The 22558-nt window shown below is 38.6% G+C and overlaps 1 protein-coding gene across 4 annotated transcripts; it reads right to left on the bottom strand.

Annotated features, from left to right (window-relative positions):
* Positions 1–5452: 5452 nt before the first annotated feature.
* Positions 5453–12353, bottom strand: LOC115632462 (purine nucleoside phosphorylase). 4 transcript variants are annotated; one of them, XM_030529619.1, is made up of 3 exons: positions 11950–12353; positions 7017–7091; positions 5453–6537 (listed from the first exon to the last, which is right to left on the bottom strand). In XM_030529619.1, the coding sequence occupies exons 1-3, from the start codon at positions 12042–12044 to the stop codon at positions 5649–5651; spliced, it is 1059 nt and encodes a 352-aa protein (XP_030385479.1). In that variant the 5' UTR covers positions 12045–12353; the 3' UTR covers positions 5453–5648. The 4 variants fall into 4 exon arrangements, with proteins under 4 accessions (XP_030385479.1, XP_030385482.1, XP_030385478.1 ...); XM_030529622.1 differs by lacking the exon at positions 7017–7091; XM_030529618.1 differs by lacking the exons at positions 7017–7091; positions 11950–12353 and adding an exon at positions 11339–11560.
* Between the last annotated feature and the right edge of the window lie 10205 nt (positions 12354–22558).

Below are 22558 nucleotides of genomic sequence, written 5' to 3'. Positions count from 1 at the left end.
TAGCTGTCAAAGTGACTAGTCGACTTTTTATTGTGCGCTCCGTGAAAAATTGTAATAAATTCCTCTTTTTCAATTATTTCGCGTATAGTGCGTTAAAAAAAAAAACCACCCGGAAACCTAGTTTCACCTTGGCTTTTTGGCAATCGTTTAGTATCCTTATTTTCTTGGATTCCAATCAACAATTAATCTGCTGTATGGGGCTGCTCTGCTGACGTATACACGTCATCGGAGCAGAGACAGCCCAGAATTTTTCTTCTTTGCTTGTTTTGCAAGTCATCTTATCTCACGTAAATGAATGCTGATGAAGACTCGGCCGCTCTCGGAGCAGCTGAGGAAGTAGTCAATAAGCTGCCGAAGTACGTGGAGATGAGAAAAATTTCTGGTAAATCACCTTCGGAGCTGAGAGCAAAAATAACCAAGGACTTGCATATGTCAATGGGAAAACCATACTTAAAGCCGTCAATCTCAACCAGTAACTGGATTGCCTCAACCACTTGTACATCGACTACAAGTACCCTAACATTTTCTGTGGTGAACTCTCAATCAATGTATACTACAGTAGCGACATCAAATGGCAGTTTGTGCTCCACACCCGCCGTTGTGAGTACACCGGCTTCAATCACAAACTTAGTTGCAAATCCAACTCTGGACAAATTTTGCTCGTTTCAAATGCCAGTACCCGGTATTAATAGGAAGCGGAAAGGAGCCGTCGAGTCACTAAAATCGGCTCAAAAAAATAAGCCAACTCCTGTCAATACAACCCAGGGACAACGAACTGCGTCCTCCTCTCCGCCAGCGCTTCAAAATAATAGATTTGCAGCCCTTTCGGAAGAAGCTGATTCCATTATGGAAATGGAAGAGCCAGATTCCGAAGATCCATCGAGCCAGCAAAATGAAGCCAGCCGTTTCCAGCAGGGAAGTAGTATTCCTAAGCCTCCTGCTATATGTGTGCCACAAGTCAACAAATTGGATAAGCTGGAGGTGGCGCTCAATTCTGCTGTCTCCCCTAACGATTACGACATACGCACATCGAAATCTGGGATCTCGCGTATTTATACGAAGAATTCGAATGCGTTTCGTGCAATAATCAAATTATTGTCCAATCAAAATTGTCAATTCTGGCACCACCAGTTGAAGGAGAACAAACCCTGCAGATTGGTGCTCAGAGATATTCATCCCAATGTACCCAGGCAATTAATAGAGCGCACCTTTACCGACAAGGGCTTTACAGTTTTGAATATATATTGCCCCAGAAAACCGGACTGGCGTAACATTCAAATTAATGAGGAGGATGGTGAGGACATAAATAATGTTAAAACAAGACAAAATATGTTTTACGTTAACCTCCAGAACGCACCCAACGTTGCTGAGGCACTAAAAATAACTCAAATTGGTAGACACAGGGTTACAATATCAAAGGCCAAACAGAGTAAAGAGCTGGTACAATGCTTCAGATGCCAAGATTTCGGGCACACGAGGAACTATTGCCTTAAAAAGCCGGTTTGCGGTAAATGCTCGGGGGACCATGATACTGGCTCAAAATCATGTAACCTGAATGATAATGGGGAATTTATATGCGCTAATTGCGGCGAAGACCACATGTCGAGCTTCAGAGGCTGCAAGGTAAGAATTGATCTAGCCAAAAAACTTAAGCCAGCTGTGAGGTTGCCGAAAGATGGACTAGTTATCGGTAGCAATAGGAGTTACCCAAATAACCAAGGCACTAAAGTACAGTTTATCTCAAACTCTACTGTTAAGAGTGGCTTCTCTTATGCTGATGCAGCTAGGCCAATTGGAGAAAAACGTACCAGCGCGCCAACAAACCAAAACTCGCCCCGATCACACAGTTCCGCCGAAGATTGGCATCTAAACAACAAATTTAGTATGCTGGAAAAGGCGATTTTAGATCTAAACGCAAGAATGGATCAAATGTATAAGCTCATACAGGAAAATATGGATTCCAATAGAGCCTTCCGTGACTTGGTACAAAAACTAATATCCAAATGTTAAATCCGCTGTTAAAAATCGGATTATGGAACGCACGGGGCCTGGTCAAAAACAATGATGAACTCAGGCTTTTCCTAAGTTCAAACTCGATCGATATCATGTTAATAACCGAAACGCATATGCGTCCTGGCTTGAACGCATATTTGCCAGGATACGACCAGTACTACGCTAATCATCCTAGTGGCACCGCTAAAAGTGGTTCTGCAGTCATCATTAGATCAAGTATCGCTCATTCACAGAATGAGCCAATTCTAAAAACAAGCATCCAAGCGGCCAGCGTAACTATACCGACGAATGGTGGAAGCATCAAAGTCTCCTCCCTATATCTTCCTCCCAATGAAGCTTGGTGCAGGGCCGACTTTGATCTATTGCTTGCAACCTTAGGAGATAAGTTTATTGTAGGCGGTGATTTTAATGCAAAACACCAATGGTGGGGTAATTCCAGATCTTGCAGGCGAGGAAGGTGTTTGCAAGAGGCCATAGCTAGTACTACTTGCCAAGTTCTTGCTACTGGAGAGCCAACTTTCTACTCTTACAACACACGGCTTAACCCCTCTGCACTAGACTTCTTTATTGTCAACAGGATTGCCCTAAACAGACTCACCGTTGAAACAAAATATGAGCTCGCATCGGATCACCTTCCAGTAGTAGCGACGCTACATCATGCACCGCAATATAATCCCAAGAGGGAATATATTCTACCACCTGGCTCCCGTATTGATGTTTTTAAAGCCGATCTCGAAAGAAGAATTAACCTGAACGTCGAAATTAACAGCCCAGAGGATATCGAAGACGCGATATCAATCCTCATGAAGAACATTTCACTGGCTGCGTCTTCTGCTGCACCGAAAACTTTACGCTTGCCAACCCAACATAGTCAAGCTAGTCTACCACCAACGGCTGCTGCGCTCTTAAGCCTGAAAAGAAGAGTCAGGAAAGAATATGCAAGAACTGGAGATACTCGCATTCATCAAATCTACAAAAGACTGTCCAATCGACTGCAAAAAGAGCTTGCTAAAATCAGACAAGGCAGAATTGATGACATATTGGAAAGTGCTGGTCCAGATGCATCATTTAATTACTCGCTCTGGAAGCTTACGAGGCGATTTAAGAGGCTGGTCATCCCTAAGACTCCAATTAAGGATCCTACAGGTGGATGGAGCTACTCCAGTCAGCAGAAAGCTGAAATCTTTGCAAACAGCCTAGAGGAAAGATTTAAGCCTTTTGACTTTACAACAGCAGATAGGCGAAGGGTAGTCGAGCTTAGGCTGGAGATGCCATTCCAAATGGCCTTGCCTGCAAGCCCAGTTACACTTCAAGAAGTGGTACAGCAGATAAAAAATCTAAAGGTAAAAAAAGCGCCTGGAGAAGACCTTTTAGACAACAGGACGCTGAAACTGCTCCCCACAAGGGCTCTGCTGTATATTGTCTTGCTCATGAATAACATACTCAGGCTGAGGCACTTTCCAAACTGCTGGAAAATGGCGCTAATTACGATGATTCCAAAGCCAGAGAAACAGCATACTGAAGTAGATGGATATAGGCCGATTAGTCTGCTACCTGCCCTCGGGAAGATGATGGAACGCGTGATTCTGGACCGGATTCTCCAGCTCGAAGCCGTGACGCGCAGAATTCCAAAATGGCAATTTGGTTTTCGAAGAAGTCACGGAACACCGGAACAGCTCCACCGTGTGGTCAACTTCGCCCTGGAAGCCATGGAGCAAAAGATGTACTCAGTGGCTGTGTTTATGGATATTAAACAAGCTTTTGATAGAGTGTGGCATGATGGTCTCCTCTGCAAATTGAAAGGCATGCTAACTCCTCAATTGTTTCAACTCATCGAAAGCTTTCTAAGGGACAGAAGCTTCAGAGTTGCTGTTGATGGAGTGAAATCCACGAGGCGCTCAATTTGTGCAGGAGTGCCCCAAGGCAGTGTTCTCGGTCCTACCCTGTATACATTATTTACTGCTGATATGCCTGCACCGCAAGAGATCATTGGAGTATACGAGGATGACGCACTAATAGCTACTTACGCAGACGACACTGCGGTGCTTACCAGAAGCAGAGATATCGATGTAGCTTCGGAAGCCTTACAGCAGTATGTAAGTAGTTTCGAGAAGTGGGCTCTGAATTGGAACATTGGTATCAACGCCAGCAAGTGTGCGAATGTCACATTTACAACAAGGCCGTCGTCATGCGGAGATATCACAATGTTGGGGTCCACGCTCAGTCATACAAATTCGCACAAATATCTTGGTGTAATTCTGGACAGAAGACTCAACTTCAGCAAGCATACAACAATGGTCAAGCGATCGGTCATGGCGAAAGCCGGAAAGATGGCATGGCTGCTTGCACCATGCAACAAGCTGTCCCTGCACAGTAAGGTGACAGTATATAAGTCCATATTAAGTCCAATATGGAAGTATGCGCTACCAATTTATGGCATTGCCGCTGCTTCAAACCTAAACAAAATAAGAGTTGCGCAAGCTAAAATACTCAGAAAAATATGCAACGCTCCCTGGTATATGCGCACTAGGGACATCGAAAGAGACTTATGTGTCCCCAAGGTTGGCGATGTCATTCAAATGCACGCAAGCAATTACGAGAAGCGACTCGGCAGTCACCCCAACGCACTAGCGAGGCGGCTCCTGTCCAAACCTAAGAAGAGAAGACTGAAGAAGTGCCATCCAAAGGATCTCCCCACAAGAGCCCTTGTATAAAATACATAGTATATATCATAAAATATAATCATTTTTCATGTAAAACATTGTAAATATTGTATATATGTACATAGATATAAGTGCGTCCTATAGATGCTTACTATAGACAACTTTTGTATTCCCTAACTTTCAACTAGCTTAAGCTGCCATATTGGTAGTAGAAAACTAGTTTAATAAATTGTATATATGTAAAAAAAAAAAAAAAAGAAATTTTTACAATTGTATGTGCAATGGAAAAGGAATCAATTCATCAGAACGTTTAAGTTTTTAAATGGTTTGTACATTTTGACTAAGAAATGGTAAATTGACATTTCTAAAATGAAACTTAAACTTTTTAACCATTCATAAAAAAGATCGTATATATGTACATGTATATATGTAACTGTGTCTGTTTTTATCTAACGAATGGAAGAACGAGAAACCAAGCATGGCAGACGCTTTATACATAGTTCAATAAATGCTACGACGATGGCGAGACAGTGTTATTGTTGTAGAATAATATTATTGCGTTGCCTAATTCAACGATTTAAAATATTAAGACATCAAACTGGAATTTGATTGCTTGAATTTATAAATATTCAAGCAAATAATTCCATAATCAAGAAGCAAACTATACCTACCTTTAAATTGGTAATTTAAAATTAAGTTCTTATAGTTATAAGCATGTGTCTTGCTCACGTCTACTGACCATACGAAATATTTATAACAAAAAAAGAGTTCAAATCTCGAATATTCTGTTTATGTTGGAGAACATATTTATTGTATTATAACTTAATTACTCGTATAACCTATATTGGTATGTCTTTAAGCAGTTGTCTATTGTACTGTACAATTTAGGGTGGTCGTGGTCTGGGTCCTTTGTGCCTAAATGTAGAATAACTAGAATATTGGTAGGTAAGTGTCGAAACGCTCTTCCCCTCGTCACACTCCAGTCTTGGCTGCTTGGGTGCCTGATGGCGGCATGGCATGAATTTCTCGTATCAGTCGGGAGACGAGCTCACAACAGGCCTTCTGCCTGTTCTTGGCCACAGCCATAACCTCCTCGTGGTTGGCCTCCTGATCCCGTTTGTCATCGTATTCGATCGAGCACTTGTTGGTGATGAGACTGAAGGCGAACACCTTCATATCGCAGTGACGGGCCGTGATGACCTCGTGGACGGTGGACATGCCGACGGCGTCGACACCCATGAGCCGGAGCGCCTTCAGTTCGGCAATTGTCTCGTAGGTGGGGCCGCCCAGGCACGAGTATACGCCGACATGCATATTTGACTCGATGCCCATCGCCTTGCCAATCTCTAGGGCCTTGTTGATCAGATCTTTGTTGTAGGAGTTGACCAGAGCGGGGAACCGGGGACCGAAGCGCGGATCATTGGGTCCCTGCAGCGGCGAATTGCCGGCAAAGCCAAGCATATTGACATGGTCGTGCATCAACATAATATCGCCGACCATATACTTCGGATTAATGCCGCCCGCTGCATTCGTGGCGAACAGATACTCCACACCACAAAGCTTCATCACACGCACGGGCATCGAGCACTTGGCCAGCGGATAGCCCTCGTAGAAGTGGAATCGTCCCTGCATGGCCATAACGCAGGCACCCTCGAGGTTTCCCACAACCAGCTTTCCCGCATGTCCCTCGACCGTTGACACTGGAAAGTTGGGAATCTTCTCGTACTCGAAGACCTTCGCATCCTGTATGATGTCAGCCAGCGATCCCAATCCAGAGCCGCAAATGATGCCGATTCGGGGCCTCATGCCCGAACCCTTCACAATGAAGTCGGCGATTTCCTGAATCACCTCGTAGGGATACCTGCGGAACACAACAAGGATTACTCAGCCGCACAAAACAGTTCGAAAAGGTTACATAGTATGGTGATCGGGGTTCGTGTAGAGACAATCAAAGAGACATCAAAAGTATGGAAGAACGATCCCATCGCCTCTACACCAGACAGTGGACTGACTCACGATATGGAGACGATATCGAGATGAAGACGTACAAAAACAAACGAAAGTTGTGTAATGTCTTGTAAATTGCAGATTGCTGATTGGCATACACAGGTGAAGTGCCGGAGAATGGCGCATAATGATGATAAAGACACAACATTGTGACAAACCGGCGATCTGACAAAGTGACAAATTGACAAATTGACGAACTGACGACATGCGAACGAGTTGTGGAACATGAGAGATGAGAACAAAGACGGGGGGGTCTTTGTCGTGAAAAGAAAAACAAAAACATTGAACGGAACACGAGACAAAAAATGTTATGGAAGCTATAAGGCTACGAACGTGTCCTCCTGCATGATGCGTACGGCCCGAAATTCCTCGGGCGTTAGATAGCATTGAATTTTTTTCGCCTCATCGCTAAAAAAACGAAATAGAGATAAATGAATAAAAAACCAAAAAGTTTAAAAAAAGTAACGCTTAATTTTGATTGAAAGACTTATGCTAGCATAATCGAGCAGTGTTTGTATGAAATTTTAACTTAATAGTCATACGACAGTACTCTACTGTTCAGAAATACTTTCACATATAAAATGATTTGTGGGTCTATCCCGTCTCGCGCTTCCTGGCCGAAACAATTCCGTTTGCCGGCCCGGCTCGATTCCCAGCTATGTACGTGTATATATTTTAATCGTAAGAACAAAACATTATTTCGGGCATATGGACTGATGCATTCCATTTTGCTTTTAAATTTATGGAGCTTATCATTATTATGTCTTAACCTAATACATATAGCCACGATTAATACCTACAACAAAATAAATGGGATATAGAGGAGTTGACAAACATTGCTGTTTACTTAACTTTCAAAGTTGAAGCTGTTCGTAAATTCTCTTACTGTGTATCTTATTTTTCCACCAGAACCAGACCACACAGATCTATAATGCCTCACCGGTAGCTCAAAAAGTTCAGTTAATGGTTTTTAATGCATTCATCGTATAGTCAGGATGCCATATTTTTTCATTGCAAATTTTTTTGGATGGTCGAGTTTTTTTCGTTTATTTTTTTTTTTGGAAACTATTCCCAAAAATGGCAACAAGTCATTAATCATAAATAAATAAAATAGGGTAGAAAAAATCCCAATATCTTAAAAACAGTTTGATTCCAGAAGACTTAAAATCTTTATCCGAAAAGGGAAACCTTTTGTACCAAAATCTGCAAATTCCATGATCATGATCTCCTGATTTGTGTGGCTTTAAATCTTTTTCCGAACGGTTCTAACTTATTTCCCACTTTCTTACATTATTCCGGGCCATAATCTTTATCCTAACAGTTCCGATTGGAAAAGACAAGTCTTTTCTGATAATTTTTATGTGTTTCCCATTTTTGTGCCACAAACTGTTTGTTTATTTCTAGATTCATGATTTGTCGAATCAGGAGACTTTAACGTTTTATTGAAACAGTTCTACTTTCGATTATTGCTATATATAGTACTGGCATAAAGAAACCTTTTACGACCATTTTTATGTGTTTCCCCACTCCTGTACGACAGTCTGATTGTTAATTCCACGTTATAATCTTATCGATACATCATTATCATGAATTTTTGCAAAGTCTTGGAGCGAAGGTGAAAAAAGCACTCAAATGATACCTTTGTCTGTAATTATTGGTAAACATTATCTGAAACAATTACTGCCAATTTAGAGAGGGGCAATTAAAAAATGGTTATGATATAGCAGCCGATGCTAATCGTATGCCCCTAGCTGGAGCATAGTTGTGGCTAATACTTGTATTGTATTTTATTTATACACTGCGCGCTTGCAGTAAATAAAGTAATCTTTACAATTCAAAGCAAAGCTGCCGAAAATAAACAAATAATCAAAACTATTTATCTGTATCTGCACTTGCTTGCATTGTTTTCAAAAGTAGAGAAATATTAACACGAATGTCTAAGCCTTTCGAAAAAGGTTCCACATTTAAGCAGCATTTCTTTAAGGTAAAAGAAGTTTAATATTGAAACGAGTCTCTAAAATAATAATGGATGAACACATATCTAAAGAAATCTCCAAACGGATTTTAAAATGTGTCTGTTTCTGTTTTGCCCAAAAGGGGATGTTGCAGTCGAGCATGCCCTGACAGGTAAATACCCTATATCCTGCGTACATGTGTTGGTATCAGCTCGCATATGATATTAAACGAGCACTTTTCCTATCACATTGGATTGGTAGCGTCATAAGCAGCTGATACTAGGAAATGAAAAAGGCTGTCAGAAGTGTCGACTAAATGGGTAATGCTTCCGCAATGTTAAGAAGACCATGCTTTTATATTTCTAATGGGTGTATGGGGATAAGGGTTCACTGGATCTAAGGACAAATGGAAAGCTTCTTTGAACTGCGATATTTGTCAGAATGGCTTTTATAAAGCGGAATAGAAGACACACAAATGCTTTCTGAATACTTGAAATTGATGTTTTAATTTATTGCTAACTTTTAAAAATTAATCATAGTCTAAAGTACCCCTACAGGGTATACAATTATCATTATTGTCTCGTGCGAATCGAATCCTTTTAGAAATCAAAATGATTAAAATGAAATAACATAAGTTGAAGTATAAAGTAGGCTTCCATTCGAACAATATGACGTCAATCATACGAGTATATATGTATGTATGAAGAACATTGTAATTAAATCATTTAAATTTTGATATTTCGTTTGGCTTGAGGCAATGAACGAGCGCTTGGTTCGTCCACGTGCCGAGCGCTGGGAAATCTTGAATCGCGTTTCATCATACCGAACACTTTCAATGATAATAATGATGATAAGCCACGACTTGTTATTCAAAATCGAAACACAAATACTGTACTCGCGTATAAGGCCTAGAGTGCGTAATAAACTTTGCAGGTAGCGGGCAGCTTTACGAGTCGGCTGGCTATGCAAACTAGCTAGCCCGTTTAGATAAATCGCCATTAGCATAATTTTCGATAAACTCGAATCAGATTAGAATTTTAGCAAACATGTTAGCTTCCAAGTTGAAACTTGTTTCGCATAACGAAATGCAAGTCTGCGTTCCTATCGCTAACAAACAAAATTAGGCTTTTATGGGCTGTAGAGATAAGAAGGCCAAGACCGCGACCACCAACACGCCCGCCCCAGGTAACCAATCAGGGAGGCCCCCAACTCCCAACCCCCAACTCCGACCATCGTACTTGCATTGTGTTATCAGTTGCATAAGTAAGTCAGACGCAGACCCTTATCAGCATTGGTTGCTGTGCGCCTGTTCGCTTATTATTCCAGCCGACTGTGGCATTCGAGTGTAATGCAAGAAGCAGGCGCTTGACCGTTAAGTGTGGACGTTACCATTTCACTTCTGTACCCACTATATATGCTATATATTCCAATTCATTATATACTCTATGGGGAGGAGGGTGCATAATGATTGCGCCATGAATATTCATTCTGTGCCTGTGGCTGTGGCTGTGCCTGTGGCTGCCGCTCCTATACTTCTTAATGAACCGATTTAATGAACGTATTATTATCAGGCTGCCGAAAAGTTAAGCGGCTCTTAAACCGGCTCATATCAGCGACAAGATCAAGGGCAGGTCGTTCAAACCTACATACATACTTCATGTATGTATATGTAGCTATGTATATGGCGGCAGGGGGAATACAAAGACTCAACTGACTTACAACATGCTCTGCGGTGTGGGCACCACAGTTCGAGTATCGGGCAGATTCTTGGCCGATTTATCGCCGGCCTTGCCTTTCGGATTCGAGCAGCAGTCGCGCGAACACATAATGGGGCGAGGACAACGATCGGACGAAAGGACGAGCGTCTCAAAAAAAAATTCAACAAAACAACTAAATTTTGAACAAGTTGAATGCCAAGAAACGGAATGACAATTTAGACAAGAGCTTCGACCTTTTTCTAAAATTGATTTAAAACAAAGGATATTCTTACAGCCCCTTAATGTTTGTTCTAGTTTAAACTAGATCTAGTGAGGAACCAAAGGGGCCAGGACCTTCAAAAATGCGGTCGAACAATTCCATCTTTTATACAAATGTTACTTAATGCAGGGGGGCTGATTAATTATTTTCCGCTTTTTCTCTGGTCTTAACAATATATAGTATATAGTACTATGTATATTTGTCCGATTTTCTATAGCTCTGTACACTGCATTTAAAGAGCGGCTGAACATTGAAAAAAGAATTAATGCTAAAATAGCGTTATCCTTCCTTTAAAGAATACAAAGCAAAGTGGCAGCTAAGATTGGAAGCATTCCCAACTAAAATAAACTTTCCGTTGCTATTTCTGCACCGATCGCTCCTATGGCAGCTATATAAAATAATATATAGCTTGCTTCAAACTTGCTCTGCATATGGATTGGACAAGTCTACACGCCAACTTGAGTGTCCCTAGCCGCTGTGGTTTAAAAGTTGCTGCTGCTCAGGCCCCTCGTATAAGGGGTATTCGAAAGAGGAAGCACAATTTCTGATCAATTTTTTACCAAAACCAATCAAAATTGCTAGGCTTGTTTTGAATCTAGTGTCAGAATGCAGCGCCATTTACTTGCAATACTATCTATCCAAGCAGATGGGATAATTCAACTCGGCCAATGATCTATTTGAGAATTGGGGGGATTTGTGTTTCTCAATTGGATTTCAACTCACAGCAAGCTTTGCGGCGTCGGCACGATTTTCTCCTCATCGCTCAGGCCCTTGCCCTTCTTTTTGTCCGCGCAGGAATTGCCGGGCTTGCCCGTCTGGCCGGAACAACAGTCGCGTGAACACATTTTCCTTCTGTGGACGACGAGGAGTACGGACAAATGATGCCGAGGGGAAATTTTTTGTATATTTTGAAGAGGCCTGAACGTGTGAACTACACGACAAATTTGTAGGAATGATGACATTATGCTTGCGTGCGATTGGAATAGCTAGGACTACTGTGGGGCCCAGGAATAATGATAATAATAAAAAAACGAAAGCAATCGATTTGTGCAGGACTTGCTCGTTTTTTTTCATTCCAAATATTGATTTGGTTGGTTCTGGGGGGTTGTACAAAGGGTATACAAAGCAGGTCAAAAGCAGGTTGCAAGCATGGGAAGTAGGCAAGGACTCGGGCCAATCGAGGCGAGCGGGTGCAGCGGAAAGCGTTGGAAAGCATTGTAAGTATTTCCAATTAAAGTTGATTGAAAGCTAACGAGTTAGTGGCATGTGCTGCGGCCCTTGGGGCCTCAACTAGGGGTGTACTCTTGTATTGAATTGCGTTTCTTAGCACTTACGTCTGATTCTCTCGGGCTGTGTAGTCCGCTGGCTTGTTGCTGTGTCCATTGCTATGATTGCCATTGCTGGTCGCCACCTTTCCCGATCCCGTCATCTTTTAAAAGTCGAAAAAGTTCCTTAAAGAAGGAATCACACTTTTCTGAACTGCAAGTCTTTTGTTGCTGGAGCTTTCTTCAATATTTTGTAATCGGTTCGTTTCTGCGCGCGTCACAAGCAGCCACAAAACAAATGCAATATTGATTTATGGGAATATCTTTTGCAATCTTCTTATCTTGTTATAGCACAGTGTTTGCCTAAGAACCGAGCACCGACGCTTGCTTTAATTATTCTCGTTCCGACAACGATGTTTTCTTCGTCTTCTTCTTCGACTTTTCTGAGACACTTGTTGCTTGCTCGAACGCTCTCTGATTACTGAGTGGCCGGCAGTCAAAGGCCCGTGTTTATAAAGCTGGGCTGCACACACACACACACACACACACACACACACACACACACACACACACACACATGCATACTTATGCGATTATGTGTGATTGCTTGTGCGTTAGTGTGTGTGTGTGTGTGTGTCTAGGCTTGTGTTTCTTGGGTTACAGCGACAACCCTAGCGCCTTACTCGCATTTCTTTTATTGTTCAGCATTCAATTAAGACTGTGTATGCGCAGATACTTCAGTTGGCAAACTATATGCGAGTATATAGCAGGAGCGACAAATACCGGAATCGTTGCGCCTAACTAAATTAATTGAACAAATTTATATGTTGTTCGCGCACATATGTACATACATAGATGCTAATAAATAAATACATATACACGAGTTCGACTATTATAATGATAGATTGAATAAAACGAAACCTTATAGCACCTAAGCTGATAACGACAACTCATTCGCATTTAGTTTTATTTTTAAATTGAATTTCAAAGCGAAGAAAACACATATGAATTGAGTTTTAAAATAATTTTGCTTCCTACAAATGGGGTCACCAAATGTTTGAAACGCTTTACCCACACATAGATGGACATTAGGTATAAGTATATACATCTGATTATCATAACAATCTGTCAAGGCAAATAACCTCTGATGTCAGAGATGCTGGGGTTTTAGAATTAAAGACACAGAATGTGGAATTTGCAACCCAATATACCGGCTAGACTTTGTTAAGGGCCTAGATTTATAAGCAAACAGTCCTGAAGATAAGACAACCAATGAAATAAAACACTGATTACGGCACATTAATGCCTTTCCGCAATAACAGTGCACCTATCAACTCGACCTTGGACAACACTGCCTATAAACTAAGGCAACAATGACTAATCACCTAATCAAGAAAGCTACAACCTTAACTTTAGGCCTAAAAACTGACACCTTAAGTTATGTTCAGAAGTGCAAAAGAGTTGCACACATATTTATCGAATTTATTTATTTATCGAAGTTTTTCATGTACAACCTTCTTCAGGAATCGCTTATCAAAAATATTAATTTGCTAAATAACACAAATTTGTGTGCAAATTATTTGCATGCCTCGTCGTAGCTTTAATCGAGTTTTCTTAACGCCACTACAAATATTTTGTTGTATATTTTTTAAGCTGCTGTTTTCTTTTTGTTTTATGACTCACGACTAACATTTTGCCAATTTCCATTCGAAGCATTAACTTTGTCGTGAGTTTGATTCTCGCCATTGATAATATTTATGAATAATTAAATCCTCCTATACTCGTATCTTACACACATCTTTTGGGAGCATTGGGAGCAACGAGGAGGCGGATACTTTGGCGAAGGAAGGCACAGAACTGACCCCAGACAAGCACGAACGGCTTAGTAGATGCGAATACAAAGCTAAATTGGAAGTTGGTGGGAAAAACTGACAAGAGAAAGGAATGCAGGAACCCCAAAGAAAGGAATTCAGTCTCATAATAGGCTTACTCACAGGTCACTGCTTAGCAGCTGCCCATGTCCAGAAGCGACTGAGGCAAGGAAATGCAAGGAATCTGAATACATAAGGTAGTATACATACTTATAGCACCAATTGAGAATTATACATCGCTCTAAAGAAAATGACAATTTGTTAGGCAGGGATTGTGAAGCCCCATTTTTCCCATTGTGATAAGCTTCAATTAAATATGCTGTCCACAATGGGAAAGTTCAACTCACGCTGAAGTTCCACTTTCAGGGCCAATTATATTTAACTGGGTAAGGATTGTTACTGACTGGAAAGCTTTTCTGCTGGTTTGTTGATAAAAGGATATTGAGGATTATGTGGTTCCAATGAATAATAATTGCACACGGATTATGTTCATCTGGTTTATTGTTCATTTACAAAATTCTCCACCGTCCTTGAAGTCATGAAAAGGTATTTTTGCAGGTACGTTTTTAATTATTAATTGCCGATTAATGTTGACGGGTTGTTGTAAGTTGTTATCTAGTTTCCGTTTTAGATTTAACCAGCTAGTGTAGCGCCACAATAGGGCGGTTAGTTAATTGATAGAGTTAGGCGCTTTATCAAAGTGCTATAATGATAAAGATTCAGTGAAATGGCATCAGTTGTGCAAATCAGATTAGATCTGTAAAATAACAAAACAAGACAAAATTATCAAATTTCTGTCTTATCTAACCTTGAAATAAGAGCTAATTGGTCAGGGCAAATAGAAAACAAACAAACAAAAACATAATAGAACGTCCGATTCCTCTACTATGTATATATGTATGTATGTACAAGTACTATATATATCGGTTACCCGTTTCACTTTCCCATTATTGCACCAATATATAGCTCTTATGGCTGCTATAAACAGTTCAAAGCCACTTCATATCATGCTTTCGATATCTTTTATAAACAAACAAGTAATACAGCTAAGAATGCTTCCTTCGCCGACCCCCTCCATAAAACGATGCATCTGTGGATAACAGACTTCTTTGGTTTGCCTATCTCTCAGGGCATGTCTATATTGAACCGACTTATCATGTTGATTATATATGCATTGATATGTATGTACATACTTGTATATGTATGTACAGCTGATTGCAGTACTATAATGAGAATCAGTCTCTGATGGTGTTGCAATCTTTAATCGATCCGATCATTTTGTTAGAACAAATTTCATTCGAAATTATGTTCTATTTTGAAATCGGCAAACATTCTTTCGAAATGATTCAGATGATGAGACAAGCTTATGGTAATACAAAAAAATGGAAATCGTGGCCGAGTCCATGAGTGGTACAGGCGATTCAAGAATAGTCGTAATAATTGGATTTACAACGAACATATTTGCCGTGGAAAAAGTACGTGGATTTCTTCAAAATCTGCCAAAATCATCGGTGAAAATAATTTACATTTAAATGAATGTATCAAAATGGACGTTAAAAGAGCACGATGTTGATTTGTTTTTACGATTGGAAGAAATCTAGAATTTGTTTCACCTGGCAAACCGGTTAATGCAATGTTTCAAGACGTTTCATGAAGAAGGAAGTTGGCGAAGTTCTCATCAAATCTGATCAAATCGCTGGCGAAAATCGCATTCTATTTTACAAACAAGTTAGGTGTATGCGACTATTGTCTTTTTTATAAAATTGCACCTTCCAATGAAAGGAAAGCTTTACACACATGTACAGAGTATTTTATAGTCGGGACAGCCGACTTTAACTTCTCTACTTGTTTTTTTCCTGTGAATACAAGTAAACATTTCACTCAATGCAGTCCATTTTCCCTCCACTGGACGAGTAGCAGCAAGTGCGAAATGATAAAACATATATATGTGTGTATATATATTATTATACATATTTTTAAATCAGGTTAGTAACAATAATTCAAAGAAATGCATTGTTATGTTTTCATTTTACTTTCGATAAGAATATGAATATCGAAGCTGCGGATTCCCAAAAATGTCGGTCTCCACTTACTCATCTAGCTATTAGCAAAGTTGCCATCTAAACATGGAGTTCTGGAGCACGAATGAAACCCAAAACAGTTCGATCTATCTTTAAAACTTATTACCTGTTCCTGAGATGTTAGAAACGACCAGTTTGTCAATATGGCTGCAGTGAAGATGTCGCCAGAGACCCTTTTTCTATGAATCCCATCGAAAACTTTGGATAAAGGGAACACTTTTCAAACATTTTAAGGTGAGGGAAACTACCCTTTTACCCTTATTATTATTACAGGGTGCGCCATCTTTTATGTCGGTATGTAAATATTGAATAACTTTGTCATTAGTGAACCGATTGACTTGCGTAGACAAGTGTTGAAAAATTAGTCTGAAGAAATTGTACAGAACCAAATTAAATAAAATATCTCACTTGAAAATCGGTTGTTTATTTTCAAAGATATTCAATGTTTACATACCGACATAAAAGATGGCACACCCTGTATTATTTTATTCCTTATTATTATTATTATTAATTTTTGATTCCAAAAAAACTGCATTGGATATGTTTTTGCAATTAATGCCTCTCTTTGCTTGACAACAAAATCTAAACTTGTCTGGCAAAATGAGCAAGTCAGCCGTTTCTAAGGGTTAGCTTTATAGACCTATAAATATTGCCGATAAGGCGATCGAAAGCGCATATAAATATGAATCAATTATTGGCTACGAAATACAAATATGTACATACATATATTTGTATCTCATGGAAAGCTTGCCTTGATAGACTGTCTAAAAACTAATGCAATACTTGGCAACGATTGCCTAAGCTCTAGTCGTATTTCCTTTGACGTACAATCCATTGAGCTTTTGGGATGATGTACTATTTGTATATAGGGGGAGAGATAAGCCGGCGTTATCATCGAATTATTTGTTTTCGTTCGTTGGGGGTACGCTTCGTGCGCTGAGGCTGTGTAGGCTGCTGACCCAGCGATCGTGATTTGCTTGTGACAAGCGGCTCTATTTGTCAAGTAAACAACTTTATAGCATGACTTTTCCAGGGGCATTACAATACTAGATAGATAACGATTCCAATTCACTGCTATGCTCGTGTAGTAAACATATTTGTTATTACCCTTATTGTTGAGTGGATCCAACAGTTCAGTAATCGATATATCAATCGGTTCTTAGAACTCAACATTTCCCAAATAAAAACAAACCTATTTAATTGAAAAGTAAAGCCGAACTCACCTCTGTACAAAAAACCGCGTCATCGTTGTCGAAATTTGTGGAAATTCCTCGGCTATCAAGGTTATCATAGTCGCTGCAGCACTTCTCTCTAGAACACCTGATTAATATATATATATATATATATATATACCCGCTCATATTTACATACTGTTTGTACATACCTGAATAATCGTATTAAGATCAGCCCTTATTTAGACTAGGCCACTGTTATAGGTATGTGCTGCGGCCAGAAATTGTTTTGACGAGACTGCCGAGTTAGTTACAGCTACAGGGGTTCCTGCGCAATCGTTAATTAGAAATGTTTTTCAACAATTTGCGAGACGTAAGCAAAAACAAAAGTTGATTATTATTCAATCACAAACAACAGCAGAGCAGCGCATGTTTATAATTCAATTGATTTGTATTTCCATGCTTCAAGGGACCTTTAACGAAACATAACATTTATTGTAGTGTATTGTAGTGGCTGCCTAAGAAAGGCGACATTTTTAAGACTACATCCAAGGTTTAAAACACTTTTCCAACATTCAATTTATTTGCATTCGTTAACGCCTCTTTTCGCTACTCCAGTATTTGGAGTAAATATTATTTAATTCTGAAGCAATATCAATTGAAACATGCACTTTATTTAAATACTTACTCATTTATTTGTTGACATTTCAATTGGAAGAAGTGTAGTTGTGGAAAAGTCAACAGTTTGATGGACCAACCCAAATACTAAAGGTTTACGATGTGGACAGAAGATCCCTGCAGTCTTGAAAGCCTGTCAAACGGTTAGACCCTGATCTGGGAGTGATTTGATAATTAGACCTAATCCTAGACCTAGTCTTCTGACTAGTGATTAGTACGGATTTGAGAAAACCCCTCGCCGAAACTGAATGGGGATACTAATAATAATTTCTGACATTAACTGCGTCGAAACAACTTTGTCTTTTAAGTGATACTACTATGTATCGAGCAGTCCGATGGAAAAGTACTTATAAGTGTACCTGTACTCTAATTTAAGAATTTCATCTGCAATGTTTGAAGTGCTTTAAACATTAAAAATTCGTTTGACACGTAGAGATAAAAATTCTCCATTTTGCATAAAACTAGACTGGATTATTGAAAGATATTAGGGAGAGTGCTCCTTGATGTATGCGTAATAGTGACATTGAAAAGAACTTAAAATTCTTAAGTTGACGATGATTAGATGAAGAGAAGACTTCCTGAAAAGGCGCCATCCATAATTAAACATCTATAAAGTTTTGTATGCAAATAAGTGTAATTTAAGTATGTCAGTTAAAAATTTCGGAAATAATTCTCATAAAAGCCAAAAAGTTATGCATTTATGAACAGCTTGTTTGGCATCTGAATAAAAATCCGGAAAGTGCTGTTCACTACCTTTCGATTGACCAATGAGGCGCAGGATAAGTGTAGCCATTAAAGCGCCTAAAACTGGTTGCAGTTTTACAAAAAAAATAAGATAAAAAATATTTGAATTGCTTCTATCGAGATACATAGATAGTCTTTGGATGGCAGATTTAGCGGCTTTCTAAGAGTCTCAGATATAAAATTAGATTTTTTCCTGGAAACTCTTGAAGCTGGCGAAGTCATCGAAAACTTGAGTATAATGCTTAGGTATGAGGTGATATTTTTGTGAAATTTAGCTGCTCGATGCATCAAATACATCTTCATCGTTTGGCGAATGGATAAGTTCAGAAAACACCAGAAAGCAAACCAAACCAAACTTCCCTCTCCGAATGCAATCGGCGAACAGAAGCCACTCACAGCAGCACTTCTCAAAATTCAATTCATAGTTGCTGTCTGCATGGAAAATTCCAAATAGATAGATAAGGGAATAACATCCCACAGATGTTAGACAAAAAACTTTCCATGCAAGTGGAATATTCGAGAGGCGAAATATTTTAGGCATCTACTCGTACACGCACACGTATGGACTGCACATTTGATAAGCGAGCGTTACAAAAAGGTGCCGACGGTTGCGCCTGCGCTTCTTCCGTTTGTCGGAATTATACGGAATACAAAAAAACATAAACGGAGATCAGTACAAAACTGGTTGTTGCTGCTTCTGTAGTCATTCTTACTGTTGTTGTTGTTTTTAATCGCTGTTTACACACGTCGTGCAATGCACAAACGCACACACACACACTCAAATATATGTATATATAGTATACTATACATATATAAATACACGCTGTACCGATAACAGAGACAACGAACCGCTCGATCTGATCCGATCACTTGACCGCTCAGGCCACCCGCAGCCTGAATTTGTGTAGACAGTGCGTTCAGTATTTACAAGACACTTTATTGTTAATATATTATTAACAAATTGGCAGAGACCAGAACTTTCAGATACAGATTTTCATACTCGGAATTAACCATTGAATCTTTGTGCAAAATTCCGGGAAAATGGACCTTTATTTTGCGATCCGTGATTGACTTTTTTGGCGATTTTTGTCATTCCATAATCTTAAAGCCACTAATCGGACGTTAGTTGAGTTGATTATTACTTGGAATTGTCTAAATACTAATTGAAGCCACACAGAGACAGTCGCTTAAATCTAACAACGTGAACAGAGACTTACAAGCTTTGATAAATATTTAAAACACCTTCTTTTCCACGACATACAACTATAATAGAATATTAAGCAAGCTAGACTAGAATTTTCTGCGACAGCCTATTGGAAACTTGTCCTCAACTCTATCGATGTCTTATAAATATGGAACGCACTGTACTCGTATATTCCTTTCCGTTGACCACAACATAAACAGTTAGAGAGAGAGAGAGAGAGAGAGAGTGTTTGCATTTTAAATGTTTACGTTTATTTTTGGAAATATACTCGTAATCCATTAGCTGAGTTGTGTGTATAATTCTGAATGATTTTAGATGATTTCTTTAATTACTTTTCGTTTTTGCTCAGAATTTGAATTTGTGTTTGAATTTTGTTTGCTTTAATCTCGTTTAGCTTAATAGAGCGAAAGTTCTTCCTAGTACATAGTCGTAGTATTAATTGTTTGGTTAAACTAATTCTAAGTTCTATTGCAATTTTCCAAAGGGGTACCAAAAAAAATGAAGCAGCAGCTGATTTTAGATAATATTGTGAACTTTTAAGTGTTTTTTGTAGCAACTTTTCAAAAAATATAATAAATTTAAAAAAAAAAACGAACGAAAACTTAAGGATTTCATTTAAAAATAAAACAAAATAACGTATTTCCATTTCTATTTTAATGCTATGTAACAGTGTAGACTTATTATTAACAACTTTTGAAACAAAACGATTTATTAACATACCTATTACATATTTTCAAAACGATACAATGGCATGGGAGAAAAATTAAACCAACAAGAAGAGCACAAATCATTCGCACAGTTCAGAGTTTTTTTTTTAATATTTTATAGGGAAACCAGATTTCATAACAGTTTCAATATCCACGCATGCTTTCTACCAAAATATTAGACTCCTATTAAATAAACTCATTGGTATTGAAAACCTACATTTCTGTGCGTAGAAAAGTACCTCTTTTTTTTGGCTCGACTAATGTTTTCTCCAATGCCAAACAATAAGATGGTCAGTTTTGGAAATATGTAATAGTTCATGTTGATAAATTAGGTGAAAAGTGAAGGGAGCTTGGATAAGTGTTGTGCCGACTTTCTCGATTCAAAATGGATCCATATGGTGTATATTTTTGTCAAACGGAGATTAACGTTTTTTGTTTGATATTATTAAATTCCGTTAATAATGTTTATTATATATTATATATATCGTTTGCTATCATATTATCTGTGGTTATTGTTATCAATTATATATTTTTAAAAGAAATTGCCATTACTTTTTTTTAAATAAAATTGAATTTTTTATGTATGTACTGTTATGTATATAGTAATTATGAGTTTAAATAAGGATTTTAAATGATTTCTGGTTGTTGACTTATAAATTTATTCAATTTAATTTACCCAAAGCTCAGACGATTTGTTATTTTTTAGTTTCAATCAATTTTCCATCGGATGATATCCAAAATGAGGACAGTTACTTTTGTGATCAATGCTTCAAATTGTTTTTTGAATTAAGAAATATTGCCTTTTATTATTGACTTTAATTATAACTTTTGATAAATTGAATGAAGAACTTTCAAGGGCTAGCGGTATTAGGACCTTAAACTATTGATTTCCCTCCAAACAATCAATAAATATTGTCAAACCCCGGTCTAAGATGCGCCACAAAAACAGTTTTGACTTTGGTTGCGAAACGATCGAAAATTGTAAACTTTTACAAAACTACAAGCAAACTAAGAACTCATAATCATATCTAATGGGTAATATAATTTTACGATTTTTGTTAAGGCATTTGTGGGATTCCTTTTCGTTTCATTGACAAAGAGAGAGAGAGTGTTGTGTGTGTGTTTAAGAGACGCTCTGCAATTTCTTCCGGATGGGACAGCCTCTGCGTTCTCTGGAGATTAGACAATCCTTTGTGCATTTTATGTTGGGACGGTTTTTCGCAATGAAAAAGGCACGAATGTGTTTCATAGGTGTTTTGTTTTTGGTTTTTGCTTTTCCGTTAGTGTGTGTTTGTGTTTTATAAGCTGGCTGACCTCTTTAAGAATTTCAAGGCAGCAGCTAAAATACATTATTTATTTATTTTTATTTTTTTAATTTAAAAGTGTTTTGCGTGAGTTTTAAGCTGATATTCGTATTGTTTGTCCGTATTTTTTTGTCATTTCTTTTTCTCAAATATACGAGAGTATGTAAAAAATGTGTACAAAACAATTACCCAAAAAATAAACGTCAACTGAAAAACATCTGTCACAAATAACAAAATTTATATAAATATATTCATTACGTTTTCATTTTGCTGTTTTGTAATGTTTCAATTAATTTTAATGCCTCCCACGTTCTGCTTCAACACCTCGTATTTGAATTTTTTTTTTTATCGTTCGAGCGTTTTATGAAACAACAAACGTGTTCGACTGGATGCTTCCTGCATCCACAAAATGTACTTTTATTTATCGTTATGGTAATTTTTATTCTTTTGTAAGTTATAACGGTTCTTCGGGCACTGTTAGAGGCGAGCTTTTCAAAAGCTATATTAAGGACTTGCGACGAGACGAGTGACTAATGCACATGCGGTGAATATGCGCTGCCCGCCGACGGTTTGGGGCGCGTGAAGCGCCCGCCTTAGCCGGCCGGGTGTTTAAGAGTCAAATATAGAGAGAAGAGTTAAGAGAGAGAGAGAGAGAGAGAGAGAGTTGAAGAGAGATTGTTTAAAAGAAAGAGCGAGTATTCATATATATAACTTGTTAAGTATTATAAGTTAGTTATGCTAATTACGGTAATCGAAACAAAAAGACTAGTTGCTAAATTTGGTTTTCCTTTTTTCTTTTCTCAAAACATCAAAGTCAAGCAACGTTTGTGGCGCAGGGTTGGGGGTTTCTTTATAGATCTTATTTTGGAAAAACCGTATAGTAGGAAAATGCTCCAGAATTGATTTTGCATTTCCTC

The sequence above is a fragment of the Scaptodrosophila lebanonensis genome, unplaced genomic scaffold (assembly GCF_003285725.1).
Source record: "Scaptodrosophila lebanonensis strain 11010-0011.00,11010-0021.00 unplaced genomic scaffold, SlebRS2 tig00001415-arrow-pilon, whole genome shotgun sequence".
Lineage (NCBI taxonomy): Eukaryota > Metazoa > Arthropoda > Insecta > Diptera > Drosophilidae > Scaptodrosophila > Scaptodrosophila lebanonensis.
Note: the sequence above shows the minus strand (reverse complement) of the source record. Positions and strands in the feature narration are given on the sequence as shown.